This window comes from Pteronotus mesoamericanus, unplaced genomic scaffold, assembly GCF_021234165.1.
Source record: "Pteronotus mesoamericanus isolate MK-2021 breed Mesoamerican mustached bat unplaced genomic scaffold, CSHL_Meso_final scaffold_167, whole genome shotgun sequence".
Lineage (NCBI taxonomy): Eukaryota > Metazoa > Chordata > Mammalia > Chiroptera > Mormoopidae > Pteronotus > Pteronotus mesoamericanus.
The window spans coordinates 24997996-25018750 of record NW_026555308.1 but is presented as its reverse complement, the minus strand read 5'-3'; the positions used below and the strand labels follow the sequence as shown (position 1 = coordinate 25018750).

The 20755-nt window shown below is 35.9% G+C and overlaps 1 protein-coding gene across 1 annotated transcript in view; it reads left to right on the top strand.

Moving 5' to 3' along the window:
* The window catches only part of SLC27A6 (solute carrier family 27 member 6), an 82412-nt gene that overhangs the window by 9996 nt on the left and 51661 nt on the right, over window positions 1–20755 (top strand). Inside the window, 3 exon segments of the mRNA XM_054589318.1 lie at window positions 602–804; window positions 3023–3181; window positions 12233–12357. Coding sequence (XP_054445293.1) covers window positions 602–804; window positions 3023–3181; window positions 12233–12357 — 487 coding nt within the window.

The following is a 20755-nucleotide window of genomic DNA, read 5'->3' as shown; positions in this document are numbered from 1 at the left end:
ATCTAAGGGAGAATCTCTCCTTGCCTCTTACCTAGCTTCTGGTGGTTGCTGGTAATTTAGCATTTCTTGTGTAACTCCAAAAGGCCAGTGGCATCTCTAAATCTCATTTAACTTTTGGCTCTGAAGTGCTCTCTAAGTCATAATGACCTTGTGATTCCAGAGTGGTCAGGGGGTTCTCTCGAATGTATTACATTATTGCAGAACTAAACAGTGACAGACAGATGCTTTTAGCATAATGAACTACTGAGTGGTGCAGTATTTCAAGGACAATATTTAGTGCAGTATCCTGAACTTAGAGTTAAAGCATATTATAAAAATTAGTTTTAGTTAAAAATTGGAAAAAAATAGTCTGGATAATGGTTTCTCCAAAATTCAATGCAAATTCTACTTGCATTGATTAAATTAGGTGGTGGTTAGATTTCCCTTTCAGTTGGCCCTATTGAAACAGAATCATAACATGGCTTTGATATGACTTACCCAACAGGAAAATGAAATCACTGTATTTAACTTATATCTCTGTCCCAACACACCAGAGAAAACACAAGGTGAATGGTTTGAGATTTATATTTTGTTTACCTATTCCTAATCCTTTGGTTTTTAGATTTGGTGAAACCATAGAAGAAATCGTTCCCAGCCTCCCAGAAGATATCAGTGTTTGGATGGTAAAAGATTCTGTTCGATAAGGCGTAATTTCACTCACAGAAAAACTGACAACAGCATCTGACAAACCAGTGCCACACAGCCACCATGTTGCCTTAAAACTCAAGTCTCCTTATCTTTATATTTTTACCTCTGGAACAACAGGTATGATTGATTTTCTCTTAACGCATAAAAAGAAAGCAAAAATGTTGGACAAATTTCTGCCAAGAGTAGTGACATTAAATTTAACTTGGTCTAACTTTAATTTGGCAAGCCACCATGTCCACTTTCTTGGCTATTGTCTTCAAGTTTGATAGTGCCAGGCGTGAAGGACCATTGAAGATCGACCAACTTACTTGGCAAGATCTTTGCTACCTTTTCTGTTCCTTAAATTCCTGATGTATAAAATGAAGTGATTAGTTTAAAATAGTATCTAATTATCCTGTTGGATTAAAAAATCCATTCATCTACTTTAAAACAGTTTTTTATATTCATGTGGAAAATGTTAAATCCTAAACAGAATCCAACTGTAGCTGCATTTTAAGCTCCTATAGCTGGCCCTCCTCGTTTTCGTAAGGGTGAGTGGAACAAGTGACAAACAGGAAGTCTTGAAGGCATTGCAGACTTGGGAGAAAATACAAAATAGAATTAAAGAACAAAACCTTCCCTTTTTTAGGTAAACAATAATAACACGCATGTACACACGAAAACAATGAAACTGCCTAAGAATTCAAAAGAAATGTTCAACTTAATTGATTCTTAAGAAAAACCAAATGGTATTTTGTAGGCTAAAGTTTGGAGATGACTAGAGGCATGAATTAGACATATTAAAAATAATTTGTCACTAATTTCTTGTGCACAGGTAGTATTGTAAGCAAAACTACTATTCTACACATAAAGTTTTCTTACTTTTCTTTTCCTTCCCTCCCTCCTTCCAAGTCTCCCTTCCTTCCTTCCTCCCTTTTCTTTTCCTTTCTTCTCTTTTCTGTTTGGAGCTTAACAACAATCTCTTTTAGACTAGTGAGCAGACTATATTTTTGACTATGCTTACAACAGCTTTCATAAACAAACTGGAAAATTCTATTGTAACATGTATCAAGTCAGCATAAATTCAGTCTTTTAGACTTTGAAAGAGACAATGAAATTATAGAAATGATATGCTTTGAAAACTTCCAACCAAAGCTACCTACCCTGTTTATCTTTATGACTGTTATGAAAAATAGAAAGTGACTCCGGTCTTCAAAATAATCTTCACCACTTCCTCCTCCTCTTGCAGCCTCCTCCCCAACCCAAAGAGACCAGACTGGAGCACTCCATTACCAGCTCTTGTTCTTCAAGAGTAAAATCAAAGGGATTTCTACATGTGCACAACAGGCTGAAAGCAAAAGCATTACTATTTTTTTTTCATTTAACATTTATTTGCATGGAAGTTATACAGCACAGAGGTAAAAAATTCTAATTTGGAAGTTTTAAAGAAAAGCACCCTGTTTATCCCCTTATGTCTCCCACGCCAAACCAACTACATTTAGTACTTTTGGATTTTTCTTTTTACAGTCACCTCCATATGTCTAAACAGAATCAGAATCTAACTAGACACCTAATACATACATACTAAAAAGTACTGATTTTCCACGTAGGAATATGAGGATTTTGTCTTCTCACTACTTTCTTCCTCCACTTATTTCTTCCTCTTGCTCAGGCACTTTCTCTCCCCAGCATCACACTAATATTGTTTCATCATAAATTTTGACTTAATTGGTATCAATATTATAACTTAGTAAACACTATTTCTAGCTGAGCTCTATAGTGTAACAAAAGTATATTTATTTTCTTTCATATAAAACTCCCTCCAACCTGGAACTTTCTGAGCCTTTGTGGGGTTCTGTGGGGGAAATCAGCTTTCTTCAAGGTTTCACTTTAGTTTTCAGTTTCTTGAATGCATGGTGTCAGTCATCCATTTGCTTTTCTAAATTTTATTTCTATCATCTCTAATTCCATTCTTTTTGTTTTGAGGGTCTCTGTGTGTATTCAATCTGCCAATTTCTAGTTCTGTTGTTGCACATTGGCCCTGGTTGTCTAGAAATCCTAACACTTATGTATCTTTATTTTCACATTGTACAGTAATTTTTCTTTCGATTATTAAATAAGCCTATTTTATTTATTTCAAATGCATTTAAATTGGTTCTAATTATTGAACTGTCTGTCCACTGTATGTAACAAACATTTTTAAGCTATTGTATACAAGTGGAAAGGCTATTAGAAGTATAACTGTGCTATTATTTCAATAAAGACCTCTTGGCACCTAAAAAAAAAAAAAGAATGTCTAGGAAACGTTAGACTTGATTTCTATTACATATTACATGTATATTTTTTTTCCTTCCAGGTCTTCCAAAAGCAGCTGTGATTTCTCAGGTGCAGAGTATAAGGAGTTCCACTGGACTGTGGGTTTTAGGTTGTACTACTGATGATATCATTTATATAACCCTTCCTCTGTATCATAGTTCAGCATCTCTCCTGGGAATTTGTGGATGTATTGAGTTAGGTAAGTTTTTATTTTCTGTAAGATAAGTTTTCAAACTGCCTAATAATTAGAACTTGTATTTTTAAAGTTTTAAACCCTACCAGTGGGATTCAGAAGGATTGTATCTATATTATATAATTATACCTAATAAATTGTACAACTTATTAAAAGTATACAATTTTGTGACATATTCAGTATATTCCTTTTTTTTCCAATTTTGGTAAGTTTATTTTATTTTATTTTTTATTGTATTTTTCCATTACCATTTAGTCCCCCTAAACCTCCCTTCCCCCTGCAGTCACCACACTGTTGTCCATGTTCATGAGCCCTTTTTCCTTTTCTCAATCCTTCCACCTTCTCACCTCCCCCCCACCTTAGCCATCATCCTGTTCTCTATCTATGAGTCAGTCTCTATTTTTCTTGCTAGTTCAGTTTGTTCATTAGATTCCATATATGAATGAAATCATATGGCATTTGTCTTTCTCTGACTGGCTTATTTCACTTAGCATAACGTTCTCCAGGTCCATCCATACTGTTGCAAAGGGAAAAGCTTTCTTTTTTTTTACGGCCAGATACTATTCCATTGTGTAAATGTTCCATAATTGCTTTATCCGCTTAAGTACTGATGGACATTTGGGCTGCTTCTTTTATCTTGGCAATTGTAAATAATGCTAAATTGAACATAGAGGTGCTTATGTTCTTTCGAATTAGTGTTTTAGATTCCTTCAGATATATTCTCAGAAGTGGGAATCCTGCATCAAAAGGAAGATCCATTTTTAATTTCTTGAAGTATCTACATACTGCTTTCCACAGTGGCTGCACCAATCTGCATTCCCACCAACAATGCAAAAGGGTTGCTTTTTTCCACCTCCTCACCAGAAATTGTTGGCTGATTTATTGATGATTGCCATTCTGACAAGTGTGAGATGATTAGTAATGTTGAGCATCTTTTTATATGTCTTTTGGTCATCTGTAAGTCCTCTTTGAAGATCTGTCTATACAGGTCCTTTGCCCATTTTTTAATTGGGTTGTTTGGGGTTTGGGGTTTTTTGGGTTTTTTTGGTATTGAGTTTCGTTAAGTTCTTTCAAAAATAAATTTTGAATATTAATCCCTTATCAAATGTATTGGCAAATATGTTCTCCCATTCTGTGTGTTGTTTTTTTTTTATTTTGTTGATGTTTTCCTTTGCTGTGCAAAACCTTTTTAGTTTAATGTAGTCCCATTTAATTTTTATTTTGTTTCCCTTGTCTGGGGAGATACATCATAAAATATTGCTACAAACAATGTCTGAAGATTTTGCTGCCAATATTTTCTTCTAGGATTTTTATGGTTTCAGGTCTAACATTTAAATCTTTAATCCATTTTTAATTTATTCTTGTGTGTGGTATAAGAAGGTGGGCTAGTTTCATTTTTCTGCATGTATCTGTCCAATATTCCCAACACCATTTATTTATTTATTGAATAAACTCTCTGTAGCCCATTGTATGCACCTGCTTCCTCTGTTGGATATTAATCGACAATAAAGGTGCGGGCTTGTATCTGGGCTCTCTATTCTGATCCATTGATCTGTGTGTCTGTTTTTATGCCAGTACCATGCTGTTTTGATTATTATGGCCTTATAGTATAGTTTGATATAAAGTAGCATGATTCCCCCAACTTTGTTCTTCTTTCTCAGGATCACCGTTGCTAAGTGGGGCCTTCTGTGGTTCCATGTAAATTTTTGAAATATTTGTTTTAGTTCTGTGGTTCCATGTAAATTTTTGAAATATTTGTTCTGGTTCTGGTAAGTTATACATCATTGGAATCTTGATAAAACTTGTGTTGTCTATAGATCGCTTTGGGTAGTATGGGTATTTTAATGATGTTAATTCTTCCTATCCATGAATATGGTATGTGATTCCACTTATTAGTACCTTCTTCTGTTTCTTTCTTCAGTTTTTTGAGTACAGGTCATTTACATCCTTGGTTAGGCTTATTTCTACGTATTGAATTCTTTTTGAAGCAATTGTAAATGGGATTGTTTTCTTAATTTCCCTTTCTGTTAGTTCATTATTGACATATAAAAATGCAACTGATTCCTAGATCTTAATTTTGTATCCTGCTACTTTGATGAATTCATTTATCAGTTTTAGTAGTTTCTTGGTGGAATCTTGCATATTCTTTATGACCAGTGTCATATCATCTGCAAATAGTGATGGTTTTACTTTCTCCTTTCCAATTTGGATGCCTTTAATTTCTTCCTCTTGTCTGTGGCTAAGACTGCCAGTACTTTGTTGAATAAGAGGGGTCAAGGCAGACATCCCTGCTTGTTCCCAATTTTAAGGGGAATGCTTGTAGTTTTTGCCCATTAAGTATGATGCTGGCACTGGGTTAGTTATATATAGCCTGTATTATGTTTAGGCATGTTCCCTCTATTCCCACTTTGCTGAGAGTATTTATTATAAATGGGTGCTGGATTATATCAAATGCTTTTTCTGCATCGATGGATATGATCATGTAGTTTTTATTCTTAATTTTGTATATGTGGTGAATCACACTTATTGATTTGTGAATGTTGTACCATCCTTGAATTCCCCAGTATAAGCCCCAGTTGTTCATGGTGTATGATCTTTTTGATGCATTGCTGTATTTGGTTTGCTAATATTTTGTTGCCAATTTAGTATCTGTGTTCATCAGGGATATTGGCCTATAATTACCTTTGTTTGTAGTGTCTTTATCTGATATTGGAATTAGGATAACGCTGGCCTCATAAAATGAACTTGGAAGCCTTACCTCTTGAATTTTTTAAAATAGTTTGAGAAGAAGAAGTGTTTGTTCTTCTCAGAATATTGGTAAAATTCACCTGTGAAGCCATCTGGTCCTAAGCTTTTGTTTGTTGGGAGTTTTTTGATTAGTGCTTCAATCTCACTAGGTATAATCTTTCTATTCAGATTCTCTGATTCTTCCTGATTTATTTTTGAAGACTGTATGTTTCTGGGAATTTATCTATTTCATCCAGGTTGTACAGTTTTTGGGGCTTATAGTTCTTCATAATATTTTCATACAATCCTTTGTATTTCTTTAGTGTCAGTTGTTATTTCCCTGCTTTCATTTCTGATTTTATTTATTTTGGCCCTCTCTCTTTTGTTCATGATGAGTCTGGTTAAAGATTTGTCCATCTTATTTATATTTTTAAAGAACCACCTCTTGGATTCATGAGTCTTTTGTATTGTTTTTTTAGACTCTATCTCATTTATATTAGTTCTGATCTTTATTACTTCCTTCCTTCTACTCACTTTGGGCTTTTTTTTGTTCTTTTTCAAGTTCCTTTAAGTATGACGTTAGATTGTTTATTTGAGCTTTTTCTTTTCTTTTCTTTTCTTTCTTTTTTTTTTTTTTTGAGATAGGCCTGTAATGCTATGAATTTCCCTCTTAGGATTGATTTCCCTGTGTCCCACAGATTTTGGATTGTTGTGTCCTCATTTTCATTGGTTTCAAGGTATCTTTTGTTTTCTTCCTTGATCTTGTTGTTGACCCACTCATTGTTTTAAAATACGTTATTTAGCTTCCATATCTTTGTGTGTTTTCAGTGTTGTGATCGATTTCTAGTTTCATAGCATTGTGGTCAGAGAAGATGCTTGATATGATTTCAGTCTTCTAAAATGTATTAAAACTTCTTTTGTGTCCTAACATATGGTCTATCCTAGAAAACGTTCCATGTACACTTGAAAATTATGTATGGTCTGCTGCTTTGGGGTGAAATGCTCTAAAAATAACAATTAAATCCATTTAATCTAGTGTGTCGTTTAAGGCTGCTATCTCCATGTTGATAGTCTTCTGGAAAATCTATCCATTGAAGTCAATGGGTGTTAAAATCCCCAACTACGATTGTATTTCTATCAGTCTATCCCTTTATGTCCATCAAAATTTGCTTTACATATTTAGATGTTCCTATGTTGGGTGCGTAAATGTTTACTAGGGTTATATCCTCTTGTTGGATTGTTCCCTTTATCATTATATAGTATCCTTCTTTTCTCGTAAATTTTGGTTTTAAAGTCTATTTTGTTGGATATAAGTATTGCTGCCCCAGCCACTTTTTCCTTTCCATTTTCATAAAATATCTTTTCACATCCCTTTACTTTTAGTCTGTGTGTATCTTTACATCTGAGGCAGGGTCTTGGAGGCAGCATATATATGGTTATTATTTTGTTATCCATTCAACAACCTGTTTTCTTTCAGTTGGAGCATTTAAGCCATTTACATTTAAGGTGATTACTGATAGATACATATTTAGTGCTATTTATTGTTAGGCTATTTTCCTCTGTATTTTTTTTCTTTCTCCTTCTTTTCCTCCTCCTCCTCCTCCTCCTCCCCCCTCCCCGCGCCCCGCCCCCCCCCCCCCCCCGCCCCCGCCACCTTCTCCTCCTCCTTCTTCTTCAAGCAAGCCCTTTAACATTTGTTTGTGCTGGCTTTGTGTTAACAGACTCCTTTAGCTTTTGCTTATCTGGGAAGCTCCTGTTTCTCCTTCTATTTTAAATGATAGCCCTGCTGCATTAAGAAGTGTGTTTGTAGGTCCTTGCTTTTCATCACCTTGAATATTTCATGCCACTCCTTTCTAGCCTGAAATGTTTCTGTTCAGAAATCAGATGATGTCTAATTATTGCTTCCTTGTATGTAACAACCTACTTCTCTCTGGCAGCTTTAAGGATTCTCTCCTTGTCTCTAAGCCTTGTCATTTTAATTATGATGTATCTCTGTGTAGGCCTCTTCGGGTCCAACTTGTTTGGGAGTCTCTAAGCTTCCTTGACTAGTGTTCTTTCCTTCACGAGATTAAGGATGTTTTCAGCCAGTATTTCAAATAGATTCTCAATCCCTTGCTCTTTTCTCTTTCCAGTATTCTCATGATGTGGGTGTGGTTACACTTCACTTCATATTGTCTGAAATGTTTCTTATGCTCTCCACATGTCTCCACATGTCTTCCTTATGTTTAAAATTATATTTTCATTTCTTTTTTCTCGAATTTTCTCCCAAGAAGTAAAATTCTTATCTTTTTAAAAATATATTTTATGGGTTATGCTATTCCAGTTGTCCCAAATTTTCCCCCTTTGACCCCTTTGCCCAGTACTTCTATTCCCTGCATTATCCCCTCCCTTAGTTCATGTCCATGGGTCATGCATATAATTTCTTTGGCTACTCCATTTCCTATACTGTTCTTAGCATCCCCTGTCTATTTTGTACCTACCAATTTGTACTTCTTAATTCCTGCATCTTTCCCCCCGATTCTTCCCCTTCCTCCTCCCAGCTGATAACCTTCCAAATGATCTCCTTATCTATGATTCTGTTCCTGTTTTGTTTACTTAGTTTATTTTTAGATTCAGTTGTTTATAGTTGTTAATTTGTTGCCATTTTATAGTTCATAGTTTTGATCTTCATTTTCTTATATAGTCCCCTTTAACATTTCATACAATAGTGGCTTGGTGATGATGAACATGTTTAGTTTAACCTTGTCTGGGAAGCACTTTGTCTGCCCTTCAATTGTAAATGATAGCTTTGCTGGAGAGAGTAATATAGGTTGCAAGTCCTTGCTTTTCATCACTTTGACTACTTCTTGCCAGTCCCCTCTAACCTGCGAAGTATCTTTTGAGAAATCAGGGGACAATCTTATGGGAACTCCTTTGTATGTAATTGTCTGCTTTTCTCTTGCTGCTTTTAAGATTCTCTCTTCATCTTTAACCCTCATTTTAATTATTATGTGTCTTGGTGTGGTCCTCTTTGGGTCCAATTTATTTGGGACTCTGTGCTTCCTGGAGTTGTGTATCTATTTTCTTCACCAATTTAGGGAAGTTTTCTTTCATTATTTTTTTAAAATAAGTTTTCAATTTCTTGCTTTTTCTCTTCTTCCTCTGGCCTTCCTATGATTTGGATGTTGGTACGTTTGAAGATGTCCCAGGGTCTCCTTATTCTGTCCTCATTTTTTAAATCTTTTTTTTCTTACCGTTCTGATCAAATGCTTTTTTCTTCCTTATGTTCCATATCGTTGATTTGATTCTCAACTTCATCCCCTCCACCGCTGGTTCCCTGTAGACTTGTCTTAATTTCACTTAATGCAACCTTCACTTCTTCCTGAGTCTTTCTTTGCTGTTGCAGTATGCAGTGATTTCTCCAAGTATCCTGATAACCAGTGTTTTGAACTCTGCATCTGATAGATTGTACATCTCCGTTTCATTTAGTTCTTTTCCTGAAGTTTTGTTGTGTTCTTCCTTTGGGCCATGTGTCTTTGTCTCCTTGTTTGGCAGCCTCCCTGTGTTTGTTTCTATGTATTAGGTAGATGCCCTGTGTTAGTACTGTTGCCTATTGTAGAACAGGCACCCGTAAATTGTGTGGGGCGGAGCCTTAGGTGATCACCAGGGTGGAGCAACCCACTTCACTGCTTTGTGGCTCTGCGGGGGGGCAGGGGACAATGGTGATGCCTGACCTCCGGAGATTGCCTGAAAAGAAGCTGTCTCCTGGCACTCGCCCTGTTATCTGCCACTTCACTTTCTCCCCTTCTCCTCTTCTGTCACTTGTGCCCTTTCAGCTATTGCCTTAGTGCTGAATCCCAGAGCGGGCAGGTCTGTGTAAGTTCATGTGGGTCCTTGAAGAGGACTGCCCTGAGAAACCTGCAGCTTCTTCCAGCACCCCAAACCCCACTGGTTTTTACAGTGAGAAGTTCTGGGGACTTATCTTTCTGGCACTGGAACCCTCGGGTGTGCAGTCTATTCTTGGGCTGTGATCACTTGCTGCCACGGCATCCCTCCCATTTTTTATCCACCATACATGAATGTGGGACCACCCATTCCACTGTCTCTCTCTAACACTCCACATTTCTGTGCCTCTCTGCATCACCTCCTCTCCTACCCATCTGGATGGACTTCTTTAAATACTTGGTTGTCAGACTTCCATACAGCTTAATTTTCTGACAAATCTGGGTGATATTTGTTTTGTAGTCTAGTTGTAATTTTTGCAGTAGTTGTGCTCAGAGGCTAAGTGTGTTTACCTACTCCTCCATCTTGACTGGAAGTCTTTAATTCTTTTTTCTTTTTGCTGCTCTGCCTAGGTATTTTTTCCTACCTTGTCTTCCAAAACACTGATTCGATCCTCTGTTTCATCTAACCTACTGTTTTTTCCTTCCAGTGTATTATTTATTTCTGATACTGCATTCTTTATTTCTGACCGGTCCTTTTTTATGGTTTCTGTGTCTTTTTTTGTGCTGTTGAGTATAATCATTACTCTAAACTCTTTGATAAATTGCTTGCCTCCATTTCATCTAATTCTTCTTCTGGAAGAATTGTCTTGTTTTTTCATGTGGGGTCTCTTTCATTGTCTTCCCATTTTGGCTATTTCTTTGTATTTGTTTCTGTGTATCAGGTTGATGTGCAAAGATTCTGGTGCAGACCATTGTTAGACTCTGTTACTGGCCCTGTGCAACCTGCTTGGGGCTATCAGTGAGCCACAGAGTGTGCTCTGCTGGGCCCAGTAATCTGAGCCAGAGCTTTTTTTAGCAGTTAGGGCAATGGCTGAAAGGACAATGCTGCCTGAATTCTCTGGCTTGAAAATTTGGTTTTATCTTATACTGGTTTTATTTTGGTTTTTTTAGAATTTTCCTATAGTTGCTCAACAGTGGAGCCATGTGCATGCACTCAGTGTATTCCTGAAGTTGAAAGAGTAATATCCCAGTAATCTGGCCATGTGGGTGATGCCGGCTGTTAACTGGGCTTTCTTCTCCATGTGATCACTCCCCCTTTGATAGTCTACCCCTACCTCCTTAAATGGTGTTAGGAACCTTCCAAGAGAGTGAATGTGGAAACTACATAGCTCTTAAGGCTGGTCTGTGGAAGTTACATAAATCATTTCATCTGTACTTTGTTGATGAAAGCAAGTCGCATGCCAATCCAGTTTCGATATTCGATGGGTTGGGAAATAAACCTCATCTCTTGAAGGGAGGAGTGGCAAATTCACATTGCAAAGGTAAATGCATAATAAGAATTGCCGAGGCTGTCTTCACAAACAATATACCCCAAATACCCAGTAAGTCAGTTGGTAGTTGCTTGTAACACAGTAAATTCCACTCATAAACATCCTGAGATTATGGGTCCATTACTAGCTGGTCCTGAAATAATATATAAATAAATATCATTTACTACGTTTTATACAAGGAAGAAACCCAAAAAAACTGAATTTATTTATAAAAACGTGTGTTTATTCTTACATGTTTAAACTTCAGTCATCTTCAAAGTATTCTCTATTTGATGCAATACACTTATTGAGCTATTTTTTCCACTATTCAAAATTTGATGTGTTTTTGAACTCGTCAATTTTAATGTCTTTTAGTGCTTCTTCTGTTTTTTGTTTCACCTCTTCCACATCAGCAAAACATTTCCTTTTGAGGACTTTTTTTATTTAGGGAGGGTGGAGCACAGGGGTCAGGCCGTTTTTGATCAAAAACTGCTGAATACTCAGCACAGTGTGGACAGGTGCCCTCCTAAATCATCCATCATGAAATGGGAAAATGCACTGAGTCTTCAAAAAAAAAAAAAAAAAAGATTCATTGAAGCCAAACGCAGACTCTCAAAACAACGCCAGCGGGTACTGTGATACAGATAGGTTCCTAAAACACTCATCTAGTGGGGACAGTCTGTAGTAAAAGGGGCCCCCCTCCAGAAGATAATTCTGTTTTATTTGGGGGGGTCGCCCCTCATATGTCTAAAATACTATAAAGTAATTTGATGGAGTAGCATACTTACAATGTGATTAATTTCCACAATAAGTAAAGATAAAGGTCATTCGGGGTTTTTTCTTTCAAACATGTTCATATGACTTATATTGTTGCTAAAGTTAGGTTCTGCAGTCATCAGTGAACTAACTGCCATACTCTCAACCTCAAGATATGAACTGTAACATTACTGTTTTCAAATGAGCTTGACATAAATGGCCACTGATGGAGTATGAAAGCCTAGAAAGTGATAAAGTGACAGAGCAACATCATATGTGTTTTATCTTAATTCTGCCCTTGAATTTTTTTACCTAGTGTCTCTTTTTGCCTTTTCTCATAGGAGCTACTTTTGTGTTAAAGAAGAAATTCTCAGCAAGCCAATTTTTGGATGACTGCAAAAAGTATAATGTGACTGTGTTTCAATATATTGGAGAAATCTGTCGCTACCTTTCCAAACAACCTAAGGTAAGAAGAATCATTCTCACAGAGAAAAAGTAATTCCAGAAAGAAAGAGTATTGAGAGAACAAGTAATTTTTGTTGGTTTATACTCCATCTTCCAGAATGTAATTTAGCTGATTTAGACAAAGTTACTTACCCCAAGATAAAAATGAATATAAAACAAGCCAGAGAAAATAAAAGGAGAGCTATCCAGGAATGTACTAATAATGTGCTTTATACCGTGACAGGAAAGACAGACTTGCAATCCAGTTCACTTTATGTTTAGACTGATTAAAATTTCTGCATATATGGCATGCATCCGATTATGAAGTTAGATGCATGCTATGTTTACAGAAAGCAATTATTCCAAGGTTGAATTAAGTAATCTTTTAAATGCTGTTTTAAAAAAACCAACACTGATTATACATGTTTTTCTATTTATTCTTTTGAATAAGTGATTATATTAGAATATCTTTTTGTTTGGTTTTGCTTTGCTTTACCCTTGTCTCTCCACTTAAAGCAATCATTTCCACATAGTTTTATAAATTAGCTCCTTTCAAAAGTAAACAAAGAAAGCTGCAACAGCCTGAAGTATATCTTTATTAATCTGTTTGCTTTTTTGCCCTCAGAAGTCATTTTTCTTTTCCTGGTCTCATTCGTATTTCTAGATGCCTATTTTTTTTTGTATTGTTCAAATAACATTTGTCTCCACCTTCCTGCCACCACTTTCCCCTGCCCCCCTCCCTCCCTCAATCCTTCCCCACTTTAGCTTTGTCGATGGGTCCTTTATACATGTTCCTTGACCCTTCCCTTTCCTTTCCCCATCCCCCTCTTCCCTCTTGACTCTGTTGAGGGTTTTTTTTTTCTTTCAATGTTGGTGGTTATATTTTCCTTGCTCGTTTGTTTTGTTGGTTAGGTTCCGCTTATAGGTGAGATCGTATGGTATTTGTCTTTCCCCCCCAGCTTATTTCATTTAGCATAATGCTCTCCAGTTCCATCCATGCTGTCGAGAAGCGTAGTAGCTCTTTCTTTCTTTCTGCTGCATAGTATTCCATGGTATAAATGTACCATAGTTTTCTGATCCACTCATTTACTGATGGGCATTTAGGTTGCTTCCAACACTTAGCTGTTGTAAATTGTGCTGCTATGAACATTGGGGTGCATAGGTTCTTTTGAATTGGTGTTTGGGGTTCTTAAGGTATAATCCCAGCAGTGGAATCCATGGGTCAAAAGGCAGTTCCATTTTTAGCTTTCTGAGGAAATTCCTAACTGTTTTCCACAGTGGCTACACCAGTCTGCATTCCCACCAACAGTGTATTAGGATTCCCTTTTCTCCACAACCTCGCCAGCACCTGTTGTTTGTTGATCTGTTTATGATGACCATTCTGGCTGGTGTAAAGTGGTATCTCCTTGTGAAATGCGTATTTTTTAACTGATTTTCTAAGTGTTTTTGAGGCTACAAAGAAGTGATTTGTAACCAAATCAACACCAGCCCCTTGAAGAATGGTGATAGAAAATGTTTCACTATGTGGGCCAGAGCAGCAGAAACTGCTGGCCTACCTTTGGCCTCTGAGAAACACCTTTCCTTAGCTAAGGCATCTCATCACCTTTGCCATAATCATACCAGCTTAAGGCATAAAAGAAGGCTGGGATGTCTTCTCTGGTTGGCTAAAATAAGGAATCCTTCTTTCACCCACAACAGAGCTGAGACAAGACTGGAGGCATTTAAATAAAACTTTATTAAAGATATGGGGTTACACAGGGAAAATAAACATAGAAAAGAATGCAGGACTGGATAATCTTACTTACAAAGTGCTTGTATTCATTTTAAGCTTGGAGTTTACCAGGGAGAGGCTCCTGTCTAGCTACTGACCTACTTTGTGGCAGAAGCGCTCCTCCTCCTCTTCATTTGGTCAGGAGCGCTTCAAACAGCGATAGGTTTCCTAGATCCATACTTCAGATAGGGAGTCCCAGAGAAATGTTTCAGGCTATTTTTACCTTTTTTCTCTTGGGAGACTTTATCAATACCAGGGCTGTGATCTCACCTGAAGAGTCTCAATGAAAGAACTTTCTCTTCTAATTTTCCTTGTATTTTTTTGGTGATATGTATCTGGACTAAATACATTTAAGGAATTAATGTCCTCCTGTAAGATGAAAGCCACCTACAGAAAAGGACATAGTAGGCACTATCTAATGAACTTCTTTGTGACCTTTCTAAACTGTTCCCCCAGCCATTCCTATTTCTTCTCATCCTTTAATAGAAACATTAGCTTTTGCAAGATCATTTACTCAGTAAGTATATACTGAATGGTTGAATACATGCATTTATTTTTTTCCTAAAATTTCACCATCTTAAATAATGCTGCAATTAGCATCTTCATCCTATATAGCCAGTATAAGGGTCGCAGAAGAGAAGGCAGTCAATGGACATGGATATCTGGGTGATTTTTATAGAATATTTCTAGATTGCTTTTCAAAGTGGTTGACATGATTTAGAATGTCAACAATGTGGAAATATGCCTATTGCACCAGCTTTTGTCAGTACTGGATGCCATTAAAAATAGGTCTTCCTATTGTGCTAGAGAACTAGACACTCCTCCAAGCCTCCTCAAAGTCCTTGAGGGAAGAAGAGGGAAAATAGGCCAGTCAACATGGCTCACCCTTTCACATAGGGTGGATGAGACTCAGCTTGCCTGGCTTCTTAATAATATTTTATTTTAACAAGGAATGCCTTGGGTTTTTTTTAAAGAATGGGGAAAAGATTATTTAACTTTACTTGTAATTTTATTGAATGGCAATAAGCATATTTTAAATTTATTAAGATTACTGGCAAGGTGGGATAGTGTTCTAGCTGCATTTGCCATTTAAAATCTCTTCTGAGTTTTTTACTCATTTAACTCTTTGGCATGTAATGTTTTATCTTGTCCATTTGAACTATCATTTCATATAATAAAGATATTAATTGTCATATTTCCTATGACTATTTTTTCAAGGTGTTTTCCTTTGACTCTTTTTATGGAATGAAATATCCTTTCAACTCTTTGGATTTATAATGGACAAAGTTTGGAGAAATTAGACAATTTGAGAAAACAGCATTGAGAAAGAATTCCTGATTGCTTTTAATTAAATATTTAATTCTTAGCTAAAGATTTTTTTAAAAAAGACAGTATTTGTAAAATAATCTCTAATGCAAATTGAGAAAAACTGAGGGAAATATAGCTTGGCCCAAAGGAAAGCTTAATCATTTTCCTGAGCAGAGATGCACTATTTTACTTAATTACTTTTGTTGAGCTCATGCAGAAAGGGTACAAGCAGTTCTTGGCATTAAAGATTAGGAAAAGGAGAGTCATTCTGTTATGACATTTTATCCCTTCAAGATATTACTTTCTGTTGTCCAATATTCATTCCTTTCGATGAACTTCTGCAGGGAAGGGGTCATGTTTGCTGTGCAACCAGAACAGCAGTAGACTCAGGTAGGGCCAGAGAGTGAACAAGTGACATAGTCCACACCCTCAAAGAATTAAAATTGAATGTCTAATAGTTGTGGCTTGAAGCTCCATAGACATTACTTAAAATAAATACTTAAGTAAAAAAAGCAAAAAAACATATTTTCTAAATATATCCAGATTTGTTGTTAATCTCAGGGTAAGTAATATATTCCTAAAGAGATTTAATCTACAAGCAGACTTACAGTCTGAGTTGCATGTTTATATGTAATTGCATAAAAATGCCCTAAAATTGGCTTTCCCTCGTGGAAAGTGTTTATCCGGCCCCCACCCAATTCTGACTTCTTTCCTGTTTTCAAAGCTCCAGTTGTAAAACTTCCTTTGGCATAAACATTGGATGTGCCTCAAACTGCTGGCATCACTGTCCTTTAAAAAAGGCCAAGATACTGGCTTTTCTTAGTCACAAAGCAATGGGGTAATTATTCTCTTCCCCTGAGATTAGGAGAGCAGCTCTTCCCAACTTCTCAATCTTCTAAGTTTTCTACACTACTGGATCAACACCATACAATTTCTGATTAGATCTAGTTTTATATTTTATTAAAATTAATGTTGCATTTAATATAGATAGATGAGGAATATAATGGCTCTCTAGACAGCAGTGATCTTCTGGGGGAATTCCTGCTGCATATAGTATATTGTATTTAAATAAGTGTGCCTAAGGCAGTCAACAGTGAGCCATACCTAAGGATATATCTAGAGATAGGGTCATATATGTCATTCATTCATTCAAGTAATATTGTAGGTTTGAGTATATGGGAAGCACACAACACAAACAAGATCCCTTTTCTCATGGAACTGACACTCTAGTTTGGGGGAAAGATAATAAATCAGTAAAAGCATGAAGACACATAATTACAGACAAAGACAAGTATTATGAAGAAATAAAACAAGTTGTGGTGATAGAGAATGATGAATGATGGGAGTGGGACATTGTTAATTAGATTGAGTGGTCAGGAAAGACATCAGTGATATGGTGACTTGTGAGATGAAGATCTGATAGGACAAGTGAGTGGGAACCAGCCATGGAAAAACTGGGGGATTGCACTCGTGACAGAATAGGCTGACAATGAAGAAACCACACAGCAAGGAGAGTGCGACTGTGTCATCCATGGGCCAGATCTTATGGGACTCTGTAAACTATAGAGAGATAATTTTATTCAACTTCTGTCAGAGCATTTGTGAAAAGATTAAAGCAAATTTGAAAAATCTATGCCAATTTAGGATCTATTTTGAAGGAAAGATAACAGGACATGTTAGTTCAGGGATAAGGAGGGGAGAAATGGATAAAATCAAGAATTGATCCCAGATTTTTGGTTCAAACATCTAGGTAGATTTTGAATCCTTTGAAGACATAAGGAAAACTGAGATTTAAGGAATGAAATTAAATTTCGTTTGGTATGTTAATTAGGCACCCAAGTGAAGAAGTAAAATAAGCAGTTGGATGTACAAATCTGGAGCCCAAAGAGTACAGAGGACGGGGTCTAATTAACAAAATGATGCATAGGTGTGATGCCTACTTTTAAAGTTAATATCATACTTTATCCTTTAGGCTATATATTTTGTCCACAGCTTTTAATGTGGAATATTTTGGCATTTTAAATGCATAGCTTATACCTTTTAATATATCTATTTTAGTGTATATGTTTTCTGTAAATTATATCCCTTTTTTTATTCTGTTTTCTTTTTTTTACTTATTTTTTTAAATGTCAAGATCCATTATAAAATATTAAAACACTTAAATCCATCATAAAGTCTCAGCAATTAAAACAACATGACACTAGCACATGAAATAATCAAGTAGATCGATGAAATAAAATGAGCATTCTAGAAACAAATGTATATATCTGTCTAACAATGTAATATATGATTTAATTATATTTCAAATCAATGGGGAAAATAAGGCTTATTCAACAAATAGGGTACATGGACCGCTATTGCTTGGAATAAAACAAATATAGAGCCCTATTTCACACTTTATAAAAACAATATTCAGGTGAGTTAAAAACCAATATGTAAAATCTAAGGAGTTTTAGGAGAAAATACAAAATAATATTTTTCTTGCCCTGAAGTAACATTCAAACCCAGAAGCTATAAAGTAAGATATTGACAATATGACCATATTAAATACTTAAGACTATTAGTAATATACATATAAAAAAGTTAAAGGACAAGTAATAGAATAGGAAAGTATTTGCAATACATATAAAAATGAGTTAATAGGGTTCTTTTTTTTGCATTTTTTAGGGAAAAAATTCTACAAACATTTAATAAAAAAATGGATAAAGAATACCAAAAAGTCATTTAAAGCTTTTTTAAAAATAATAGAAATAGGCAAAAAATTCACAAAAACAGATTTAGTTTCAACCAATAATAAAGTGACAATTAAAATAACACATCATTGTAATAGTCAGATTAAGTATTAAAAATATTGGTAATATCAAATATTGGTGACAGTGAAAAGAACTGGGTATTCATATATTCTTTTTCTTCTTCTTAAAGCAGTCCCTTTAGCATATCTTGCAATGCTGGTTCAGTGGACTTGAATTCTTTTAGCCTTCTTTTTTCTGGGAAACTCCTTATTTCACCTTCCATTTTAATGAGAGCCTTGCTGTGTAGAGCAGTCTTGATTGCAGGCCTTTGCTTTTCATGACATGGAATATTCCTTGCCATTGCTTCTGGCTTGCAGTGTTTCTGTTGAGAAGTCAGCTGCTAGCCGTACCGGGGCTCCCTTATATGTTACTACCGCTTTCTCCCTTGCTTCTTTAAGGATTCTCTGTTTGTCTTTGATATTTGCCATTTTCATGATGATGTCTCTTGTAGTGGGCTTCATTGGGTTCATCTTAAATGGGACCCTCTGTGATTCCTGGACTTGTGTGACTTTTTCTCTCCTCCAATTAGGGAAGTTTTCCATCATTACTTTTTCAAACAGGTTCTCTATCCCTTTCTCATCCTTTTCCCCTTCTGGTATCCCTATTATACAGATATTATTACATTTCAGGTTGTCCTGCATGTCCCTCAATGCCTCTTCATTCTTTTTTAGTGTTTTTTCGTTTTCTTGCTCTTTCTGGGAGCTTTTTTCTACCTCGTCCTCCAGCTCGCTGATTCATTCCTCTGCTTCATCTAACCTGTTTTTGATTCCTTCTACTGTGTACTTCAATTGAGAAATTGTATTGTTCATTTCCTCTTCTCTCTTATTGATAGTTTCTATGTCCTTTTCTATGCTGATGTAGTTGATAGTAAGTTCCTCATAATTTCCCTGTAGTTTTATGTAGTTCTCTCTGAGCTCACTGATCTTCCTTAGAACCATTGTTTTGAAATCAATATCTGATAGTTTATTTGCCTCTGTTTCCTTTAGTTCTCTTTCTAGGGATTCTTCATTTCCCTTCGACTATGGGATGTTTATTTGTCTTCCCATTATTTGTGAGACTCTTCTTTTTTACTTCTGCTTCTTAAATTGATCTGTCTTGATTTCCTGACTTTGTGGTGTGAACTTCTATGGTAGGAGACCACTGTTTTTTTCTTTCTGGATCTTTCTTGTCTGTAGCTGTCTCCTTCAGCTGTTAATCTCTTTATTTTGTTTTCTTAAAAGCTAAGAAGTTCACTGGGATCCAGAAAGTATCCTTATGACTCAGGATACTTCTGTTAAGGTGTATTAAAACTTTGACAAAATGGATTACACTCAACTCCCTTCATGAAAAGAGAAACATTTTAAAGCACCTGGATATTTGATATTTATTAAATATTGCTTGTTAAAAACCATACAAAATGTACTGTATTTTTCACTAGTAATGTTTAGACAATCTTGCATTGAACCCCCATGTGGTTACTGAGTTTCACAGCACTGTGAGATTTTTCATAAGACTTCATTTTGAAAGGACATTTTTACTTTACTTTTTCCAATAAAAGCCCACCATTTCTTTCAAGATTTAAGAGTTTTCCTTGTCATATTTAGATAAAGTATGAGGGTGAGGAAGATGTTAAAGGTACCAGAGAATAAAATTTCAATACTGTTAACTTGACCTAGATCTGTTGAACTTGTTTGTTTTACCAATTATGTTTTAATTTTTAATATTTTTCCTTTTTATTTAATGTATTAGGGTGACACTCATTAACAAAATTATACATGTTTCAGGTACACAGTTCCACAACACATCATCTGTATATTGTATTGTGTGTTCACCATCCCAAGTCAAGTCTCCTTCCATCACCATTTATCCTCCTCCATATATTCTCCTCCACCTCCTCCCATCCCATCACCATGGCAGTCATCACACAGTTATCCATGTCCATGAGTTTTTCCTCTCTTGTTTTTTTTTTTTGCTCAATCCCTCTAAACCACAGTCTCCCAACCTCCCCCTTCTAGCTGTCAGTCCGCTCTGTATGTGTCTGTCTCATCTTTTTCTCTGTTATTTCATTTTGTTCATTAGATTCCATATATGATTCCATATATGAAGTCATATGGTACTTGTCTTTCTCTGACTGGCTTATTTCATTTAGTATAATGCTCTCCAGGTGCATCCATGCTGTCTCAAAGGTTAGGATTTCCTTCTTTTTTATGGCTGAGTAGTATTCCATTGTGTAAATGTACCACAGCTTTTTTTATCCACTCATTTACTGATGGACACTTGGGCTGCTTCCAATTCTTGGCTATTGTAAATAATGCTACAATAAATAGAAAGGTACATATATTCTTTTGAATTAGTGTTTTGGATTTCTTTGGATACATTCCCAGAAGTGGAATCTCTAGGTCATAAGGTAGTTTCATTTTTAATTTTTTGGTGTAACTCCATACTGCTTTCACAGCGGCTACCCCAATATACATTCCCACCAACAGTGCACGAAGGTTCCCTTTCCTCCACATCCTTGCCAATACTTATTGTTTGTTAATTAATGATAGCCAATCTGACAGCTGTGAGGT